General features: G+C 37.3%; 1 protein-coding gene across 1 annotated transcript in view; it reads right to left on the bottom strand.

Moving 5' to 3' along the window:
* APPBP2 (amyloid beta precursor protein binding protein 2) overlaps positions 1-23,824 on the bottom strand; it is a 70,078-nt gene that overhangs the window by 21,622 nt on the left and 24,632 nt on the right. Inside the window, exons 2-4 of the mRNA XM_025996071.2 lie at positions 22,231-22,319; positions 19,740-19,891; positions 17,404-17,527 (exon numbers count right to left, since the gene is read on the bottom strand). Coding sequence (XP_025851856.1) covers positions 17,404-17,527; positions 19,740-19,891; positions 22,231-22,319 — 365 coding nt within the window. The remainder of the gene's footprint in view (positions 1-17,403; positions 17,528-19,739; positions 19,892-22,230; positions 22,320-23,824) is intronic.

Here is a 23,824-nt window from a genome sequence, read left to right as displayed (position 1 = left end):
AAAATAATATACTAAGGTTAACGCAAAGTTCTGAGTGGAGGATCTTTTATAGTACCAAATTCCAAATTAAAAGCACTTTTATAGTACCAAAGTACCAAATTCCAAATATGTATAATTACTATACATATAGTAATTTTAAGCTACTCTAGAATGGTGAGTTGATTGGATTTATATTTTTATGCAGAAATATAAAAGTAGAAAGAATGTTTTGGTATACAGAAAATTTTTCCTGCTGAAGTGTACTGGTACAGAAAAAGAGACAATGTCACTTAATTGCTAAATGGTGATCTAATAACCAAGAAGTTTGCAATGATCTGTTACAATGAAATCCATTATGTAGGAAAGAAAACTGAAATCTAGTAAAAGATTACCTGAAAAAGAAATATGTAGTTCATATAATAAAGTTTTGAAAGACTCTTACAGTCAATTATTGACTTAACACCATATTATGTATCATCTTTTTAGGTGAAAGGGATACAGTGGTAAACAAGACCTCTTATAAGAAGCTTCACTCTAGGGGGAAGGAGTGTTAGGACAGACAAACACACTAGTAAGTAAGACTTCCCTTTAAACATAAATGCTATTGGCACATCTGCTTATTAGCTCAGTCGGTTAAGCCTCTCTTCAGAAATAATCCTGGGGTCTTAGGATATAGCCTTACATCCAGCTCCTTACTCAGTAAGGGCATCTGCTTCTCCTCCCTCTGCTCATGTTCTGTCTCTCAAATAAATAAATAAATAAATAAATAAATAAATAAATAAATATCTTTTAAAAATGCTATGAATATTATAAAAATAAGGTATTATAATCAGGAGATGCTTTATTAAAAAGACTTTATTTCTTAAATTCAAACTCACAAATCTGAGATCAAGAGTCACATGCTCCATGACTGAGCCAGCCAGGCATCCCATAATCAGGATTTTTTTTTTTTTTAAAGATTTATCCATTTATTTGAGAGAGGGCGTGCATGTGCACTCAAGAGCGGAAAGAAGGAGAAGAGGGAGAGAAACTCAAGCAGACTCCATGCTGAGCATGGAACTTGACTCAGGGCTTGATCCCACCACCTGACTGAAATTAAGAGTTGGATGCCCAACCAACTGACCCACTCAGGTGCCCCAATGATCAAGAACTCCTTTTTTAAAAAAAAAAAAAATTATTTATTTGAAAAAGAGTGTGAGCCAGCCAGGCCACCTGACCAGGAACTTCTTAAAAGGAGGTTTTCAGGGTAGACAGGGAATAATTCTCTTGAGAAGGTAAATTTGAGTTGATGCCTAAATGATGAAGAAGCAATCATGTAAAGGTGTGGGAAGAAGCATGTTTCAAACAGAAGGAATAACTGGGGCACTTGGGTAGCTTAATTGATGGAGCATCACACTCTTGATTTCAGCTCAAGTTGTGAGATCAAGCCCCATGTCGGGCTCCATGCTCAGAGGGGAGTCTGCGTGGGATTCCCTCTTTCCCTCTCCATCTGGCCCCCTCTCTCTAAAAGAAATAAATCGTTTTAAAAATATTCAAATAGAAGGAATAACAAGTGCAAAGCTCTGAGAAAGGGAAAAAAATTCTGGCATTAACCAAAGAACAGACAGAAGACCAACCTGTCTGAGGTATTATGAATAAAGGGTTATATAAAAAGAGATAAAAAGGCAGAGATTAGAAAGATTTTATAGGGCCTTGTCAGGGTAAGAAATTTTGGTTGTAATAGTGAGATGTGATTTCATTTATCCTCTAGAACAATGCTATCTATTAGAATTTCCTAAAAATGTTCTTGATATGCTCTGCTCAATCTGGTAGCCAGTAACCACAAGTGACTACTGAGTATCTCAAATGTGCCTAGTGTGACTAAGGACTGATTTTTAATTTCTTTTTTTTTTATTTTTAATTTTTAACTGTAATTAATTTAAATAGTCATATATGGTTAATGACTACAATACTGGACAGTTTAACTCTAGAAGGATTGCTCTGGCTACAGTGTGGAAAATGGATTATAGGGGTGCCTGGGTGGCGCAGCTGGTTAATCGGCTGCCTTCAACTCAGGTCATGATCCCAGAGTCCTGGGATGGAGCTCTGAATTGGGCTTCCTGCTTCTGCCTCTGCCCCTCCTACTGCTTGTGTTCTCTCTCTTGCTGGAGCTCTCTCTTTCTCTCAAACAAGCAAATATCTTAAAAAGAAAGAGAAGGAAAGAAAAAGAAAATGGATTATAATAAAGCCAAGAGTGGAAGCAAGGGAATCAGGACAGAAGGTATTATAAAAGTCCAGATGAAAAAAGACCTTAAGAAAAAAGGATAGGTATCAGAGAGGAGTTGATAATTATCCAAATGGTTCAATAGGAAAAGGTTAAACTCAAGCATAGATTGTAAATTTACAGAATGAAAAGCACAGTATTCACTTCTCATTTCTACAATACTAAGAATTGCATTTCTAACAACATTCACTGGAGATACTCCTTCTAAAAAAACGATTTCTAGAAATTATTTAATAATTGGCATATGATGGAATAGCAAACTAAGTATTTTAAGCCAGAGAAGCACAGCTTGATATTTTCTCCAGTCCCTGCTGGTTGTCTATTGAAACAAAAGGGCAAATTAAACATATGGAGACTCTTCAAGGTCTGTACACCCATCTGGGCTGACATGGAACAGGATGAAGGATCCAAGAAACTTTTGGTCCAACTGAGGATCTAATTTTGCCTTAAAACTCAGCCTAATGAAAAGGCAGGTTCTCAAGGTTCTCCAAATGGGTTTCTTCAATTTAAGCATAGTATTTTATTATCTTTGGAAAATATTTTATTTTTAAGAGTAGTTTTAGGGATACTTGGGTGGTTAAGTCAGTTAAGTGTCTGACTTCGGCTCAGGTCATGATCTCAGGGTCTTGGGATTGAGCCCTATTGATCTCCCTGCTCAGTAGGGAGTCTGCCCCTCTGCTTCCTACTCTGTCCACTGCTCGTACTTTCCTTCTCAAATAAATCCTTTTTTTTTTTTTTTAAAGATTTTATTTATTTATTCATGAGAGACAGAGAGAGAGAGAGAGAAAGAGAGAGAGAGAGAGAGAGGGGCAGAGACACAGGCAGAGGGAGAAGCAGGCTCCATGCAGGGAGCCCGACGTGGGACTCGATCCCAAAACTCTAGGATCACATCCTGGGCCGAAGGCAGGCACTAAACCACTGAGTGACCCAGGGATCCCCTCAAATTAATCTTTAAAAAAAAAAAAAAGAGCAGTTTTGGGTTCACAGTAAAATAGAGCTGAAGGTACAGAGATTTCTCCTATACCCTCCTTCCCACAGTGTTATTTTTATGAGAAAATACAATCACATCTACTTGATCAAGAGCTATTGGCAAAAGCAATCACTATTTAACTGGTTAAACTACTCATTTTTTTGAAGGCAAATATATTTTTTTAAGTAGGGCAGCCTGGGTGGCTCAGCGGTTTGGCGCTGCCTTCAGCCCAGGGTGTGATCCTGGGGACCCGGGATCGAGTCCCATGTCGGGCTCCCTGAATGGAGCCTGCTTCTCCCTCTGCCTGTGTCTCTGCCTCTCTCTCTCTCTATGTCTCTCATGAATAAATAAATTAAAAAAAAAAGATTTTTAAAAGTAATCTCTTCACCCAATGTGGGGCTCAAACTTACAACCCTGAGATCAAGAATTGCATGCTCTACTAAGTCAGTCAGACACCCCTACAAGTTTAGAAGCCATTGGTTTACGACTATACTCATTATAAGACTAAGCAAGATGACTAGCTAGATCCTCATTAAACACAACAAAAATAAATACGTTAAAGGTGAATGTAAAAAAAAAAAAAAGGTGAATGTGAAGGAAAATAATCTTTCTCCTGCTTATAAGAATATTTTTCTAAGACCTACTTAAGAATTTTGGAAATAGGTCTTAAAAAAAAAAAAAAGAATTTTGGAAATAGGGATGCCTGGGTGGCTCAACAGTTGGGCAGCTGCCTTCAGTTCAGGTTGTGACCCGGAATCCGGGATGGAGTCTCGCATCGGGATCCTGCCTATAGCCTGCTTCTCCCTCTGACTATGTCTCTGCCTCTCTCTTTTTGTGTGTGTATGTTTCTCATGAATAAATATATAAATCTTTAAAAAAATTTTTTGGAAATAAAGATAGACTGAAAGGAGAGGGTTAAATAATAAAAACTGTTATATATTCTGTTATTGTGGTGAAATACATAACACAAATCTGCCGTACTAACCATTTGAAGCATACAATTCAATGCCATTTTATTTACAATGTCACTGAACCATCACCACCATGTATTTCCAAAACTTTTCCAGCACTCCAAAAAGAAAACTCTGTAACAAGCAATTGCTTTCCATTCTTCCTTTACTCCAGCTGTACCATTTTACACTCCCATTAGCAAGGATCCCAATCCCTTCACATTCTTGGTAACACTTCACGTTGTTTTTTTTTCTTTAATTACAGCCATCCTGGTATGTGTAAAGTGGTATTTCATGTTTGATTTGCATTTCCCTATTGAAAAGTGATCCTGAACATCTCTTCATGTGCTTATTGCCTGTTTTATATCTCTTCCTTGGACAAATATGTACTCAAGTCCTTTACTCATTTTTTAATTGGGTTGTTTGTTGTTGTAGAGCTGTAGTTTTTGATACATTCTGGATACTAGACCATTCTCTGATATATGATCTACAAATATTTTCAATTCCCCAACTCCACTTTCTTGATAATAACATGCATGTAGTTTTTTATTTTGATGAAATCCAACTGTCCTGTGAACAGAGATGGTTTTACTTCTCTATTTCCAATATGGATGCCTTTTTTTCTTTTTCTTGTCTCATTCCCTTAGTTAGAACTTTCTTTTTCTTTTTCTTTTTTTTTTTTAGTTAGAACTTTCAAGGCAATGTGGAATAAGAGTACTAAAAGCAGGCATCCTTGATCTTGTTTTTTATCTTAGGGGCAAAGCTTTCAGTCTTTCACCACTCACTATGTCAGCTGTGGATTCTTCATCAATGCTATCATATTCAGGAACTCTTCTGTTCCCAGTTTTCTGAATGTTCTATTATGAAAAGGTGTTGGGGGCAGCCCGGGTGGCTAAGTGGTTTAGCGCCCCCAGGGCGTGATCCTGGAGACTCGGGATTGAGTCCCACATCGGGCTCCCTGCATGGAGCCTGCTTCTCCCTCTGCCTGTGTCTGTGAACCTCTCTCTATCTCTCATGAGTAAATAAATAAAATCTTTAAAAAAAAAGAAAAAAGAAAAGGTGTTGGGTTTTGTCAAATGTCTTTTGTGTCTATTGAGAGGGTTGTGTTTTTTTCCTTCTTTCTTTTAATGTGGCATATTACTTCATCGACTTTCTTATGTTAACCATCATTGCATTCCTGGAATAAATCCCAATTAGTTATAGAGTATAATCTCATATGCTACTGGCTTAATTTGCTAGTATTTTGTTGAGAAAAAAAAATTTTTTAAAGATTTTCCTTACTTATTCATGAGAAACACACAGAGAGGCAGAGACAGGCAGAGGGAGACGCAGTCTCCCCATAGGGAGCCCGATAAGGTACTCAATCCTGGGACCGGGGATCACACCCTGAGCCACCCAGGAGTCCTTCGTTGAGAATTTTTACATCTGTATTCATAGAGTTCTGAAGGTAGTAGTGATGCCTGGACTTTTTTTTTTTTTTGGTCAGTCTGGTGTGATTTTAAGTGTGAGCGCAGACTGTGAAATGTTGCAGACATGGCTGGCTTCCTAACAGTCTTTTTCCCCACCTCATGCTTGTTGGCAGAAGTCTGATTTTGTTTAGGCATTGACCTTTTTCATAAGACTCAAGAATAAATCATGAGTAGTTTAAGCCAATCACAGTGTAGTGGTCCTATTCTGCTTGCCAGTGATTGATTCAGAGGTCACCAAATGAACTAGCTCTGGCTAATGAGACTCCAAGATGGGCTGGTTGGGTGGTTCCTGAGAAAGGTTCCCTGTCATTAAAGATAAAATATGGTACTTGGAAAGGAAGTCTTTCCTGTGCTGGACAATATGAAAACTGCATGTGGTATTTCAAAACATGGCAGCATTCTTACAACCACTTGGGAGCTGGCCAAAGTCAAAACCAGCACTGAGGATAGAGAAGCAGACATACAGAAAAAATTGAGTTCCTTGATAACCTATATGAATTCCGAATTAACCTACCCTGGGGCATTCAACATCGTACTAATTATCTTTTTATCAAATTCGTTGCATTTCGAGGGTATACTGCTTATATAGAGGGCTGCTATCTTATTTGCTATACATGGAGTTTATAAGCTTTTGGTGGACTATACATTTTATTAACAATATCCCTTTTGTATCAACTAATGGTTTTTATCCTGAACTTTGCTTTATTGTTAATACTATTTAAAGGGTGTTTTAACAATATGTAGCTAAATTTAATTTTTTAACTCTTTTGATAGTTGCCTCCTTTACATAGAGCAATTGAGACTATTTACATGTATTGTGATGATAGTTATATTTGGGGTTTTAAGCTTTTCATATTATTTTTGTCATTAGCTTTTTTCATTTACCATACTTAGTTATTTCCTCTATTCTCTTTGTTTTTATCTAGCTTGGACAACTTTCTAATCTTAACCCTACTCCTACTACCTAATTTAAAATGCCTATTGTATAAGTTGTTATATATCCACCCCTAGCACCAGTAATGTTTGAACATTAAATAATAATAGCCAGTCCTACTTCGCTTACCAAGATGAGACCCTTTTTTTTATCTTGAAAGATTTTAATTATTTATTCATGAGAGACACAGAGAGAGAGAGACAGACAGACAGAGATATAGGTAGAGGGAGAAGCAGGCTCCTTGTGGGGAGCCCGAGGCAGGGCTCAATCCCAGGACCCCAGGATCACAACCTGAGCTGAAGGCAGACACTAAACCGCTGAACCACTTAGGCATCCCAGATGAGACCTTTGTAACAAACATCTTGTACCACTACATTTTCTCAAATTTGTATTTTTAAAATACACTATCGCATATACCCAATATAAAACAACCTGAATATAATAACAAGAGCCTCCATTTTCTATACAAAAAGGTTTTTTTCCCCTAACTTGAATATATCAAATTGTAGGGATATATAGGATAGCATTTTTAAACTTATAATATTTAAATCATCTTTATGTTATATATACCTATCTAAAATCTAAATTAAATTTTTAAAAATTGCTTTTTCTCTTTGCAATTTATGGAATAATTTTATACAAACTATCCACATACATCTTAAAACATTTACCTTTGTCATCACCGTAACTAGTTTTTGAGTCATCTAACAGTATTTCAGAGTAAAATGTTTTTACTCTGTTTGAAAATCAGCACTTTTGAGTCTGATATGATGTTGCCAGAAATTTTATCCAAAGACACCATAACCATCTGCAAAGCATTAAAATTGTTGGGCTTTTCTGATCCACCTAAGGCAAGTAGACAGCCACAATCTCCCTGACCAAACTCACTGTATCATTTTTTAAAGTAGTATTTAAAAAGGCAGTGAAAGAGTGCCTGGCTGGCTCAGTTGGGTAAGCATGAGACTCTTGATCTCAGTTGATCTTGGGGTTGTGAGTTTGAGTCCCACACTGGGTATAAAGGTTACTAAAAACAAATAAACTTTAAGAAGGCAGTTAATGGAAATATAATCGTGAATGTATTAAATTCCATTACTTCCTCAAAATGAAAATTCTGCCAGGTGGTCTCTATGAATTTCCTGACACTGGCACTGGCTGAGTTTTCAGGCTAACATTTCTTTCCCAAATAGTTTGTTGTTAAAAATGATAAACTTGAAAGAACATCACATTACACGAGGGGCTTTGTAAGGCAACTTACTAACAATTCATTTTCAGGGAAAAAAGAAATCTTACCTGACATTTAATAGTAAGTGGTAACCTAGAATTTAATTTCTTCTAGGTTTATGTTTTCTTCTAGGTTTTATGTTATTTCTAAAATTTCCCTTTCATTTCCAGTTTGCAAAAAAAAAAAAAAAAAAAAATCCTTAAAACATACTACAAATTCCCAGGGGGGCAGAGCAAGATGGCAGAGGTGTAGGATCCCCAAGTCACCTGTCCCCACCAACTTACCTAGACAACCTTCAAATCAACCTGAAGACCTACAAATTCGATCTGAGATTTAAAGAGAGAACAGATGGAACGCAAAAGAGAGAAGAGTCTGCACTTCTAACAAGTACAACTCGTTTTTACCCACTCTGCACTGAGCAAAATGACTAGAAAGAAGAACTCACCACAAAAGAAAGAATCAAAAACAGTACTCTGCCACAGAATTACAGAATTTGGATTACATTTTGGTGTCAGAAAGCCAGTTCAAAACCACAATTATCAATTTTTTTTTTCAATTTTTTTTTTTTATTTATTTATGATAGTCACAGAGAGAGAGAGAGAGAGAGAGGCAGAGACATAGGCAGAGGGAGAAGCAGGCTCCATGCACCGGGAGCCCGACGTGGGTCGATCCCGAGTCTCCAGGATCGCGCCCTGGGCCAAAGGCAGGCGCTAAACCGCTGCACCACCCAGGGATCCCCAAAACCACAATTATAAAGCTATTGGTGGCTCTGGAAAAAAAGCATAAATGATTCAACAGACTTCATGACTACAGAATTTAGAACTAATCAAGCCAAAATTAAAAATCAATTAAATGAGACGCAATCCAAACTGGAGGTCTTCGGATCCCTGGGTGGTGCAGCAGTTTGGCACCTGCCTTTGGCCCAGGGCGCGATCCCGGAAATCCCACGTCAGGCTCCCGGTGCATGGAGCCTGCTTCTCCCTCTGCCTGTGTCTCTGCCTCTCTCTCTCTCTCTCTCTCTCTCTCTGGGTGTGTGTGTGTGTGACTATCATAAATAAAAAAAAAAAATTAAAAAACAACAACAACAACAAAAAAACAAACCGGAGGTCCTAACGATGAGGATTAATGAGGTAGAAAAAAGAGTGAGTGACATAGAAGACAAGTTGATGGCAAGGAAGGAAGCTAAGGAAAAAAGAGGAGAAAAACAATTAAAAGACCATAAGGTGGGATCCCTGGGTGGCGCAGCGGTTTGGCGCCTGCCTTTGGCCCAGGGCGCGATCCTGGAGACCCGGGATCGAATCCCACGTCGGGCTCCCGGTGCATGGAGCCTGCTTCTCCCTCTGCCTGTGTCTCTGCCTCTCTCTCTCTCTCTCTGTGACTATCATAAATAAATAAAAATTAAAAAATAAAAAAAAAGACCATAAGGAAAAGTTAAGGGATATAAATGACAGTATCAGAAGGAAAAATATACATTTAACTGGGGTTCCAGGGGACGCTGAAAGGGACAGAGGACCAGAAAGCATATTAGAACAAATCATAGCTGAGAACTTCCCTAATTTGGGGAGGGAAACAGGCATTAGATCCAGGAGATAGGGAGATCCCACCCCCCTAAAATCAATAAAAACCATTCAACACCTTGACATTTAATAGTGAAACTTGAAAATTCCAAAGATAAAGAGAAAATCCTTAAAGCAGCAAGAGACAAGAGATCCCTAATTTATATGGGGAGAAATATTAGATTAACAGCAGACCTCTCCACAGACACCTGGCAGGCCAGAAAGGGCTGGCAGGATATATTCAGGGTCCTAAATGAGAAGAACATGCAGCTAAGAATACTCTATCCAGCAAGGCTCTCATTCAGAATAGAAGGAGAGATAAAGAGCTTCCAAGATAGGCAGAAACTGAAAGAATATGTGACCACCAAACTGGCTTTGCAAGAAATATTAAGAGGGACTCTGTAAAAGAAAGAAGATGCCCAAAGAAATAATTCACAAAAACAGGGACCGAATAGGTATTATGATGACACTAAATTCGTATCTTTCAATAGTAACTCTGAAGGTGAATGGGCTTAATGATCCCATCAAAAGACGCTGGGTTCCAGACTGGATAAAAAAGCAAGACCCATCTATTTGCTGTCTACAAGAGACTCATTTTAGACCTAAGGACACCTCCAGCCTGAGAATGAAAGGCTGGAGAATCAGTTACCATTCAAATGGTCCTCAAGGGATCCCTGGGTGGCACAGCGGTTTAGCGCCTGCCTTTGGCCCAGGGCGTGATCCTGGAGACCCGGGATCAAGTCCCACATCGGGCTCCCAGTGCATGGAGCCTGCTTCTCCCTCTGCCTGTGTCTCTGCCCCTCTCTCTCTGTGTGACTATCAAAAATAAATAAAAATTAAAAAACCAACAACAAATGGTCCTCAAAAGAAAGTGGGGTAGCAATCCTCATATCAGATAAATTAAAGTTTACCCCAAAGACTGTAGTAAGAGATGAAGAGGGACACTATATCATACTAAAGGACTAAAGGATAGATCCTTTAGGATCTATCCAACAAGAGGACCTAACAATCATGGATATTTATGCCCCCAATGTGGGAGCTGCCAAGTATATCAATTAATAATACACTAATACTGGGAGACTTCAACACAGTGCTTTCTGCAAATGACAGATCTTCTAAGCACAACATCTCCAAAGAAACAAGAGCTTTAAAGGATACACTGGACCAGGTGGATTTCACAGATATTTACAGAACTTTACATCCAAAAGCAACTGAATACACATTCTTTTCAAGTGCACATGGAACTTTCTCCCGAATAGGCCACATACTGGGTCACAATTCAGGTCTTAACTGATACCAAAAGATTGGGATTGTCCCCTGCATAGTTTCAGACCATAATGCTTTGAAACTTGAACTCAATCAAAAGAAGAAATTTGGAAGAAATTCAAACACATGGAGGTTAAAGAGCATCCTGCTAAAAGATGAAAGGGTCAACCAGGAAATTAGAGAAGAATTAAAAAGATTCATGGAAACTAATGAGAATGAAGACACAACTGTTCAAAATCTTTGGGATACAGCAAAAACGGTCCTGAGAGGGAAATATATCGCAATACAAGCAATCCTCAAAAAATTGGAAAAAACTCAATTACACAACCTAACCTTGCACCTAAAGGAACTGGAGAAAGAACAGCAAATAAAACCTACACCAAGCAGAAGAAGAGAGTTAATAAAGATTTGAGCAGAACTCGAATCTTGAAACAGAGACCAGAAGAACTGTAGAACAGATCAACAAAACCAGGAGTTGGTTCTTTGGAAGAATTAATAAGATAGGTAAACCATTAGCCAGCCTTATTAAAAACAAAAGAGAAAAGATTCTAATAAAATCACGAATGAAAAAGGAGAGATCACAACCAATACCAAGGAAATACAAACGATTTTAAAAACATATTATGAGCAGCTGTATGTCAATATATTAGGCAATCTAGAAGAAATGGACACATTTCTGGAAAACCACAAACTACCAAAACTGGAACAGGAAGAAATAGAAAACCTAAACAGGCCAATAACCAGAGAGGAATTGAAGCAGTCATTAAAAACCTCCCAACACACAAAAGTCCAGGGCCAGATGGCTTCCCAGGGGAATTCTATCAAACTTTTAAAGAAGAAACAATACCTATTCTACTAAAGCTGTTCCGAAATATAGAAAGGGATGGAATACTTCCAAATTCATTCTATGAGGCCAGCATCACCTTAATTCCAAAACCAAAGACCCCACCAAAAAGGAGAATTATAGACCAATATCCCTGATGAACACAGATGCAAAAATTCTCAACAAGATACTAGCCAATAGGATCCAACAATGCATTAAGATTATTCACCCTGACCAAGTGGGATTTATCCCCGGGATGCAAGGCTGGTTCAACACTTGTAAAGCAATCAACGTGATAGATCATATCAACAAGAGAAAAAACAAGAACCATATGATCCTATCAACAGATGCAGAGAAAGCATTTGACAAAATACAGCATCCATTCCTGATCAAAACTCTTCAGAATGCAGAGATAGAGGGAATATTCCACAGCATCTTAAAAGCCATCTACAAAAAGCCCACAGCAAATATCATTCTCAATGGGGAAACACTGGGAGCCTTTCCCCTAAGATCAGGAACACGACATTTATGCCCACTCTCACCACTGCTATTCAACATAGTACTAGAAATCCTAGCTGCAGCAATCAGGCAACAAAAAGAAATAAAAGCCATTCAAATTGGCAAAGAAGAAGTCAAACTCTCCTTCTTCGCAGATGACATGATACTGTACACAGAAACCCCAAAAGACTCCACCCCAAGATTGCTAGAGCGCATACAGCAATTTGGCAGTGTGGCAGCATACAAAATCAATGCCCAGAAATCAGTGGCATTTCTATATACTAACAATGAGACTGAAGAAAGAGAAATTAAGGAATCAATCCCATTTACAATTGCACCCAAAAGCATAAGATACGTAGGAATAAACCTAACCAAAGAGGTAAAGGATCTATACCCTAAAAACTACAGAACACTTCTGAAAGAAACTGAGGAAGACACAAAGAGATGGAAAAATATTCCATGCTCATGGATTGGAAGAACTAATATTGTGAAAATGTCAATGCTACCCAGGGCAATTTACACATTTAATGCAATCCCTATCAAAATACCAGGGACTTTCTTCACAGAATTGGAACAAATCATCTTAAGATTTGTTTGGAATCAGAAAAGACCCCGAATAGCCAGAGGAATATTGAAAAAGAAAACCAGAGCCAGGGGCATCACAATGCCAGATTTCAGGTTGTACTACAAAGTTGTGATCATCAAGACAGTGTGGTACTGGCACAAAAACAGACACATAGATCAATGGAACAGAAGAGAGAACCCAGAAATGGGCCCTCAATTCTATGTCAACTCATCTTTGACAAAGCAGGAAGGACTATCCACCGGAAAATGGACAGTCTCTTCAATAAGTGGTGTTGGGAAATTGGGCAGCCACGTGCAGAAGAAAGAAACTAGACCATTCTCTTACACCATACACAAAGATAAACTCAAAATGGATGAAAGATCTAAATGTGAGACAAGAATCCATCAAAATCCTAGAGGAGAATACAGGCAACACCCTTTTTGAACTTGGCCACAGCAACTTCTTGCAAGATACATCTACGAAGGCAAGGGAAACAAAAGCAAAAACGGATTATTGGGACTTAATCAGATAAAAAACTTCTGCACAGCAAAAGAAACAGTCAATAAAACTAAAAGACAACCTACAGAATGGGAGAAGATATTTGCAAATGACCTATCAGATAAAGGGCTAGTATCCAAGATGTATAAATAACTTATTAAACTCAATAGCAAAGAAACAAACAATCCAATCATGAAATGGGAAAACACATGAACAGAAATTTCACAGAGGAAGACATAGACATGGCCAACAAGCACATGAGAAAATGCTCCGCATCACTTGCCATCAGGGAAATACAAATCAAAACCACAATGAGATACCACCTCATACCAGTGAGAATGGTGAAAATTAGTAAGACAGGAAACAACAAATGTTGGAGAGGATATGGAGAAAGGGGAACCCTCTTGGACTGTTGGTGGGAATGTGAACTGATACAGTCACTCTGGAAAAGTGTGTGGAGGCTCCTCAAAGAGTTAAAAATAGAGCTACGACCTAGTAATTGCACTGCTGGGCATTTACCCCAAAGATACAGATGCAGTGAAACGGCAGGACACCTGCACTCCAATGTTTATAGCAGCAATGTCCACAATAGCCAAACTGTGGAAGAAGCCTCGGTGTCCATCGAAAGATGAATGGATAAAGAAGATGTGGTCTATGTATATATACAATGGAGTATTACTCAGCCATTAGAAACGACAAACACCCACCATTTGCTTCAACGTGGATGGAACTGGAGGGTATTATGCTGAGTGAAATAAGTCAATCGGAGAAGGACAAACATTATATGGTCTCATTCATTTGGCGCCTATAAAAAATAGTGAAAGGGATTAAAGGGGAAACAAGAGAAAATGAGTGGGAAATATCAGTGAGGGTGACAGAACATGAGAGATACCTAACTGGGAAACCAACAAGGGGTGGCGGAAAGGGAGGTGGGCGGGGCACTGGAATGACTAGCTGACGGGCACTGAGTGCTATGCTATATGTTGGCAAATCGAACTCCAATAAAAAATGTATACAAAAAAAATTCCCAATTTGGTCTTCATTTTCTTTCTACCCCATTTACATGTAACCATGTATTTACAAAATTCACTGCTTACCACCATTTCTATATCTTCTCCTATCTTGAGAATTGTTATTACTGAAATTTTTATTTGGTTAGGGAAATTTCTTGAGTATTTTCTTCAGCCCAAGTACATGGAAGTATATTGCATCCCTATGTATCTGAAAATTCTTTATTTTACCCTAAAAGTTGGCAAAGTATACCATTTTCTTTCAATAAAGGAGATACTTGGGCAGCCCCGGTGGTGCAGCAGTTTAAGCTGCCTGCAGCCTGGGGTGTGATCCTGGGGACCCTGGATCCAGTCCCACGTCAGGCTCCCTGCATGGAGTCTGCTTCTCCCTCTGCCTGTGCCTCTGCCCCCCTCTCTCTCTCTGTGTCTCTATGAATAAATAAATAAAATCTTTAAAAAAATAATAATAAAGGAGATACTTCTACTGTCTTCTAGCTTCCAATTTCTATGTATTCTTTAATTTTAGGAAATCCAATTGTGTAGGACTCAGAGTTCGTTTTAATCTAAATTCAAGTCTTTCCTCCATCAGTTCAGAAGTTCCTCTCACACTTAAAATTAAGAAAATACACTAATAGAGTAATTGTGGTTATTTCTAGGCAACAGGATTATAGATAATATTTATTCTTTTCATAATTTTCTGTATTTAAAAAATTTGTTTGGCAATAGACACAAAGGCAGAAAAAATGAAACTATTATATAGATAATGAGTATAGGAAAACAGGCAGAGTCTTCAAGGATTGCAAAAGGACTGAGAAGTGATAGCAGATTTAACAAGAAGATTCTCTGACATTTGCTCTATACTGCTTCCATGCCAGCCCAGATTAGAAACCACCTTTATGATATTACATTAAAAAACACACTCTTGGGCACCCCGGGTGGCTCAGCGGTTTAGCGCCGCAGTCAGCCCAGGGCATGATCCTGGAGACCCGGGATCGAGTCCCACGTCTGGCATCCTACATGGAGCCTGCTTCTCCCTCTGCCTGTGTCTCTACCTCTCTCTCTCTCTCTCTCTCTCTCTGTCTCTGTCTCTCATGAATAAATAAATAAATAAATAAATAAATAAATAAATAAATAAAAACCCACACACACACTCTTGTGGGACCTGCCTGACTCCATCAGTGGAATATGCGACTCTTGATGTTGGGGTTGTGAGTTTGAGCCCTACTTTGAGTGTAGAGTACTAAAAGAAATAAATTAATTTTTTAAAAAAAGGGCAGAGAGAACTCCCATTAAAAAACAAAAGGCAAAAACAAAAACAGCCCATACTCTCACATTAAGTTCAAAAGCTTGTGTTATTAGGCAAAGAATTTCTTTAGTATCTGTTCTGCAATACACTTCTTTTCCAATTTAATTAAACATATGATCAATTAATTCCCCCCAATTTTTTTGCTTTAAAAAAAGCTAAGTAAAAATTTTAATCTTTTTTTCAAGTAATACTAAGAGGAGACAAAACTATATATTATATATAAATTACATTAAATACACCTGTAATGGCCAGGACATTGGCAAGTATAATAGCTGCATAGAAGCACATTTTATTTTGAAACTTAAAATTCTTAAGAACAAAAGGTCTGGGGAATCCCTGGGTGGCTCAGCAGTTCAGCGCCTGCCTTCAGCCCAGGGAGCGATCCTGAAGGCCCGGGATCGAGTTCTGCGTTGGGCTCTCTGCATGGAGCCTGCTTCTCCCTCTGCCTGTGTCTCTGCCTCTCTCTCTCTTTGTCTCATGAATAAATAAACAAAATCTTAAAAAAAAAAAAAAAAAGGTCTATGTACATAAGCAGTAACCTTGTATTATAAATAGTTTTGCTTCTTAGTTCAGGTATTTTTTCAATTTCATATATGCCTGTTTCAAAAAACAGCCAAGAAAGATACTGTGTTGACATTACCTATCCAATTTTTCCCTCCCCTCCCTTCCTTAATGTAGACCCATAAGTTCATTCAAGGAAGAATTAAAAAACACAATAAAAAATGCTTTGCTCCCCCGATCACCTTATACAGGCTGAAGGATATGCGGAATGTGTCTCAATTTTGAAGAGAGTTAAGCAAAGAAACAAGGCTAGACTTCTGGGAAAGCTATTTTTTTCTGACAGAAAAGAAAAGAAGAAAAGGAAAGAAAAGGAAAGGAAAGGAAAGGAAAGGAAAGGAAAGGAAAGGAAAGGAAAGGAAAGGAAAGGAAAAAGAAAAGAGAAAAAAGAAAGAGAAAGAGAAAGAAAAGAAAAGAAAAGAAAAAAGAAAAGAAAAGAAGAAAAAGCAGACTCAGCTGGCATGAGCTTTTTGCTCCTCTCCCTGCCTATAACCTGTGTAGACACAATGATAGAAGCTACATGATAAAGATGACAACACAGGAAGGAGAAAGGGAGCCCTGGTCCTACGAGAGCCACCCGGGTTGCCTAAAATATTATTTATAATTAAGGTAGCATACTACAAAATAATTTCAGAATTTGAAAGTCTGTCTAACACAGATAATCCCTGTATAAAACAAGGTAATGACAACCTCAGAAGACTGAACCCCAGCAGAAAAAAAAAGAAAAAAAAAAAGAGTGCTTTATTCAATTTTCGATTAAATCAACAATAGTATTATAAAGTAGGATCTATCTTCTAGCTTTGAAGATTCCAATTTAATTAACTCATTTCTAAGATATCAAGGAAATATGACCCTTTATTCAATAAAAATAGAACATAAATTCAGTAAATTGACCAAACTTAACTTACGACAAGAAATTTCTGCGTGTTTTTTGGTTTGGTTTTTTACTTTATTTTGATTTCTCTCTGGTTTCATAAAATTTTTTTTTTTTAAGAAATGTTCTCTCTGCAAAATTGATTTGACATGTATATGAAAATAGCTGTAACTAAATGTTAAATGCATAGAAAAAATAAAGACAGTAAAAACAAAGTTACTTCTAGCCTTGCTTGCCTTCCTTTAAGTACATGTTAAATAATGTATTTTTAAAGAAAACAGTTACTTATAAGTAAAATATTAATCTTCTATATACAATTCTGGAAATCTAAACAGCAAAAGTTAAAAAATAACATCTAAGAAAAACATATATTTTATCAGCATCTAATACCTAGCACAGTTATGAGTACACAGAGGCATTCAATAAATATTTGTTCAATGAACAGAACACACAAGCTCTATGACAAAGCAAAAAATATTAAGCTTAGGTGACCATAATAAGTTAACTATATTTTGGTGATGAAAGACAGGAGACCAAACTAATGAAACTGTGAATAAAAATATCACCTCAGAGGTTTATAAAAATATTAGAGTATGCTTATAAAAGCTAAAACTGTAATAAAGCCACTAAGGACCATTACAGCAGGATCTGTTCCAACTCACCTCACGCAACATTCTACTGCACGAAACCAATGAAGCATCTCATCATGTAGAGTACACAACTGAAGACAGGACAGAAAAACTTTCTCAGCATCACTGTACCAGCCTGCATCTGAAAGAAAGCCACCTAAAGGACAAGGAAACCAATAACTTTAAATAACTTAACAAATCACTCGAAAGCTAGAGTGACATGCTTAAAATGAGTATCATCTAAAATGAAAACACCCATAATATTAAAGTCCTGTGTTGGCCCAAAACAAAGATACTGTGAAACAGGAAATAAAACAAAACAAAAACTTTTAAACTAGGAGAATTAGATTAAAGTTGAGACCTTGAATAAAGAGTCAAGAGTTTTAACTCTAAAATTACTCCAGAGCCTAAGAACTGACATTTTCCAGTTAATTAGCCATAAATTCGAAGGATCCTAATATTTTCAACTTATAGGGTAAACATGGCTTTTCAATCTCTCCATACTCAATTTCAAAGAACATCTCAATAAAGCTGCCATTTAAAAAATTATCTTCATCACTGTATACTTTGATATGAAGTTTTTTTCATCATTTTGGTAATTTTAGAATCCAGACCAATAAAGTAACCATGAGTTTGTTAGAACTTGGTTCTATCTCCAAGATATTTCTTTAATCTGGCTCATTACAATGGCCAGATACTGGTATAAATGTTTGTGGAGATGACAGAGGACCTTAATGAACACTAACCTTCCTGCCTTTCACTTTTGTTGATTCTAAAGTTGTTCTCCCACAGACTTTTACATGACCACCTAGGACTAGAGGGAATGTCAACCTTAACATTCATCAAGATCACACTCTCTGGTTAAAGACATTCTTTGGTCACAATTCTTGGTTGCAGTTTACATTCCATGGGATTACCAAAGGATAAATGCTGAGTGTTTTTGTTTTTGTTTTCCAGAAAAAAAAGGTTCTGAAGTTTCTCCAGCAAACTGTCCATGACGACTACAAATAATTATTCTAAGACTGAAGGAAAAGATCATGAAAATTTGTTGGCAAAGAAAGTGTATGTGCATGTGTAAGAGAGCTAAAAGATGCATATGCATGTGAGAAGTTAAAAACAAAAGTCTGTGCTGATGGAATAGTCCATTACCTGATGGTAATGACAGTTATATGAATCTTTACATGGAATCCACTGCACAGAAACAGACACACATACACAGGAGTACATGTAAAAACTTGAAAATTAAATAAAGTCTATAGTCAAGTTAGCAGTATTAAACCAGTGTCAATCCCTGGTTTTGATATTGCCTGGGAATCTACAATCATTAAAAAAAAATTTTTTTTTTAAAGATTCTACTTACTTATTCAGGAGAGACACACACACACACACACACAGAGAGAGAGAGAGAGAGAGAGGCAGAGACACAGGCAGAGGGAGAAGCAGGCTCCATGCAGGGAGCCTGACGTGGGACTCGATCCCGGGTCTCAAGGATCACACCCTGGGCTGAAGGTGGCGCTAAACCACTGAGCCACTGGGGCTGCCCTCAAAAAAATTTTTTAAAAAGAAAGCAAAAAGGGTGGCAACATCTTTAATAAGTAGTTGCCTGAAACATACCTAATCTATGTAGATTTGTAAAAATCATATAAAATGTTATGCAAACCTTAAACATTTCTCTACATATGGCATACAAGAACTTCTCAGATTCCTTTCCAAAGTATGTTTTCCGTATTCTCCTAACATCTCCATGAGGAAATACAAGATTATGCTTATTTTAGAGACTGAAACACTGAAGCCCCAAAAGGATTAAGTCTCATGTCACAGCATATGGTAAGCTGGTGAAAGAGGCTGTTGGCAGCATGACATGTAGCAAAGTATATGGTATGGATCCATAGATCCAGGATTCTAAACTTTTAGTCCACTACCAGCTATGTGACTAGAACAAGTTATTTAATTTTTCTGAATCCTTCCTCATTTGTAAAATCTATTAATACCATCACAATACTGAAATGTTATGAGGATTTAGAAAGATAACATTTGGGGCACCTGGGTGGCTCAATCAGTTAAGTGTCCCAACCTTAATTTCAGCTCAGGTCATGATCCCAGGGTTGTAAAATTGAGCCCCTGTGAGACTGAAGCTTAAGATTCTCTTTCTCCCTCTGCACCCCCCAACCCAAAGATATCATTTAAATTCCTACAGTAGTGTGTGACCCAAAGTTAACACTCAATAAATCATATCTAATTTTTCTGATGTTTTTCTCATAACCTTCTTATGTAGACTTTGGGAATGTCCCAGTGGAATCCTTTATTGTTAATAGGTTTAACGAGTCATGTCATAGAACAAAACACTCCTCTATTTTACTATTACTTACCTAAGACAAAGCCAACCTGAATGGCTTTTTCTTTTACTGCAGCATCTGATTCTGCTATGTAAGAGCACCGCCTACTGAATGAATAGGCCAAGACTGAAGCAACTTTCACACCATGATCCATCAAAGCCTGGAAACAATGATGAAGCAAATGTCTGCAAGAGAAGAAAAGGTTATTTTATAAAGGTAATATATTTTATAGTTTTAGAAAGTGCTAGCTTGCTTTTTAAAAATAACAGTACTATTGTTTTCCAAGATGGAACAAGATAAAAAACGTTTTTGCCTTATAAATTATGAGGCCACAATAATCCACAATTTAGCCTCATATGTTTATTCAGTAGATCACTAAGTGATCCTGTATGTGAAAATTAATAACAGTAAAGAGAGCAACCTAGGTGGCTCAGCGGTTTAGCGCTGCCTTCAGCCCAGGGCGTGATCCTGGAGACTGGGATCGATTCCCACGTTGGGCTCCCTGCATGGAGCCTGCTTCTCCCTCTGTCTGTGTCTCTGCCTCTTTCTCCTGTGTATTCTCATGAATAAATAAATAAAATCTTAAAAAAATAAATAACAGTAAAGAGTGAAACTAACTTTTATTTATTAAAAATATTTTACTTATTTATTCATGAGAGACACAGAGAGAGGCAGAGAGAGAGAAGCAGATTCCATGTAGAGAGCCCGATGCGGGACTCAATCCCGGGGCTGCAGGATCACGCCCTGAGCTAAAGGCAGATGCCCAACCGCTGAGCCACCCAGGCATCTCGTAAAACTAACTTTTAAAAACCAAGTCATCTTATAATTCAACAATAACCCAATTTACCCAAATGGGCAATGGATTTAAATAGAGATTTTTTCCAAAGAAAATATGCAGATGACCAATAAGTACAAGAAAAGATGATCAATATCATCAATCATTTGGGATATGCAAACCAAAATCACAACAAGATACCACTTCATATCCAGTAGGATGTGATTACTATTTTAAAAAGGTGATGCCAAAAATATGTAAACATTGGAACTCTCATACATTGATGGCAGGAATGTAAAATAGTACAGCCACTATGGAAAATAGTTTTGAGGTTCATAAAAAAGTTGAACATAGGGTGATCATATGTATATACCCTAGTTACATATATAAGAGAATTGAAAACATATGTCCAAACAAAATCTTGTCCATAAATGTTCATAGCAGCATTATCAGAATAGCCAAATAGCTAAAATGTTCATCAATAAATGATTAAACATAACACAGTATATTCATACAATGGAAAATTACTCAGCCATAAAAGGAAAGAAATACTGATATAAGCAACGACATGAATAAATCTTCAAAACATTATAAAAGTAAAAGAAGCCAGTCACAAAAGACCACATATCATATGATTCTCTTTATATGAAGTGTTTAGAATAGGTAAATTCAGAGACAGAATGTTGATTAATGGTAGGCCTGGGTAAGAGGAAATAGGGAGTGATTGTTAATGGGTACAGGGTTTCTTTTTGGGGTGATAGAAATATTCTAGAATTAGACAGTGGTGATGGTTGCAAAATCTTGTGAATACACTAAAAGCCACTGAATTGTACAACTTAAAACGGTGAGTGTGGTGGTATGTGAATTATATCTCAATGGAAAATTCTAAATAACAAAATTGTAAATAATGAAATCACTGCTTTGGATAAAGGGGGGAAAACTCAAACTACATGCTTTTAGTTTCACAAATATATTAAACACTTACCAAGGGATTTGGACTTGGTGAAAGATAACCTGAGAGATGAAAGAGAGGTATTCCACTAAATCTTTACAATGGCCATGTTTAGAATTATATAGAGAAATTCGTATCTCAAAAGCCAACCTTTTCTTAAAGAATGTTTTTAAAAAGTTTTCTGTAGCTTTTTTTTTTTTACCAAAGTAAAGTTCTCAGTTATGTTTTTTTTCTTTTTTTTTAGATTTTAATTATCCAACTAAAAGTTTCTCTATAGGACAAAGGCCACATCTCAAAGTTACTCCTGAACAATTAAATTATATTATTTACTTATTATTTTATCATTCCTCTCTAAAATACAAAATGGGAAGAGATGTTGTAGATCTTAATCACTGTTATAATACCATTCAACAAGTATATACTTAATTTGTTGAACACATAGAACAACTTGGCAATATTCATATAAGAAATTAGCAATATTTTGTGAAAACTTATTTTTCTAGGGTTAGGAAAAAGAAAAATGGCTTTAAAACAAATTTTGGGAAGAATACTAAAGTGAATAGCAAGCATAATCAAAAGCTGTGTCACCCATACCTGTATGTGGCTCTTACTACATGGTAACAGCTACAATGGGGAAGATCGAACTCATTCTCTTCTTCTGAACACGAAAAGCAAGGTGGTATTGATGGTTTCAGAACAATGGGAATACACACAAAGCCAATGAAGTATACTTTACAATGATAAAATTTAGCATTTTAAATATACAGTTTACCATAATTTTTAAAAAGTGATTTTACCTTTTATCCAAAGCTCTCAATACTTTAGCAAAAACTTCCAATTCACAAAATTCACTGCCCAATTGACATAAGCGTCCCTGTTGGTAAAGCTGAAATGAAAATGAAAAAGGTAATTTTAAAATGTTAATTTTAATTTCTACTTTAGTTATACTTATGAATATAATTTGATGGACTTAATATTTGATTAATTTAATGGATACTACTCAAAGTTGGTACGATCACATAGCAGGATCAGTAAAGATACTTCCGCTAGGAGAAATATAAGACTAAATTAACAAATCTGGGTGGGGGGGTACAGAGGGAAAAGGAGAGAGACAATCCTAAACAAGCTTCACACCCAGTGTGGAACCTGACACGGGGCTCAATCTTACAACCCTGAGATCATGACCTCGGCCAAAATCAAAAGTCAAATGTTCAACCTACCAAGCCACCCAGGCACCCCTAAATTTAGAAATTTCTAAAATTCATATAAAACATTTTAATACTTGTATATAAAATGAAAAACTGATAATTACAAAATAATATCTGGTACATATTAAATACAAGGTGTTATATAATTACATTAAATAAAAATAAGTTATACTCAAGAAACTTTTAAAATTAACTTTTTTCCTTGAACAAAACTGGATAGGGTTAATGTGCCCCACTAAAGGGCTCCTCATACCACAAGAATCTCAGTTAAATTCTGGGCATGGCATTTCAAGCAGACTAAAAGACATCTAGAGTAACCCAAGGGGCACCAGGGTGGCTCAGGTCATGATTCCAGAGTCCTGGAATCAAGCCCCAGATCGGGCTTCCCTGCTCAGTGGGGATTTTGCTTCTCCCTCTCCCTCTTCCCCACCCCTCCCATTCGTGCTCGCTCTTGCTCTCTCAAATAAATAAAACCCTTAAAAAATAAAGCAATCCAGGATTAAAAAATAAATAAATAAAAACAAAAATAAAGTAATCCAAGATAGCAGGATTTTTAAATTTTATTTATTTAAGAGAGAGAACAGAGGGGGAGATAGGGAAAAGTAGACCCCTCACTGAGCAGAGCAGGGAGCCCAATGCAGGGCTCAATCCCAGGACCGAAGATCATGATGAGATGGGAGATGCCTGACTGAGCCACTCAGGCACCCCACACCCAACATGGCAGGATTTCTAATCCTGTCACAATAATTTATTCATTTTGCCTGACTTTTGAGAACTTTTTAAAAAAAGATAGATTGATTGACTGATTGATTGATTGATTTATTTATGATAGACGTAGAGAGAGAGAGAGAGAGAGAGGCAGAGACACAGGCAGAGGGAGAAGCAGGCTCCATGCAAGGAGCCTGATGTGGGACTCAATCCCGGGACCCCAGGATCGCACCCTGGGCCAAAGGCAGGCGCTAAACCGCTGAGCCACCAAGGGATCCCCTAGAACTTTTTTTTTTAAAGACTTATTTGAGAGAGTGCACATGGGTGCATGGGGAGGGAGGTGGGACAGAGGAAGAGGGAGAGAATCTTAATGGACTCTGCATTGAGTGAGAAGCCCCATGCAGTGCTTGATCTCATGACCCTGAGATCACGACCTGATCTGAAAGCAAGAGTCAGGCACTCAACTGACTGAGCC

The sequence above is a fragment of the Vulpes vulpes genome, chromosome 2 (genome assembly GCF_048418805.1).
Source record: "Vulpes vulpes isolate BD-2025 chromosome 2, VulVul3, whole genome shotgun sequence".
Lineage (NCBI taxonomy): Eukaryota > Metazoa > Chordata > Mammalia > Carnivora > Canidae > Vulpes > Vulpes vulpes.
Note: the sequence above shows the minus strand (reverse complement) of the source record. Positions and strands in the feature narration are given on the sequence as shown.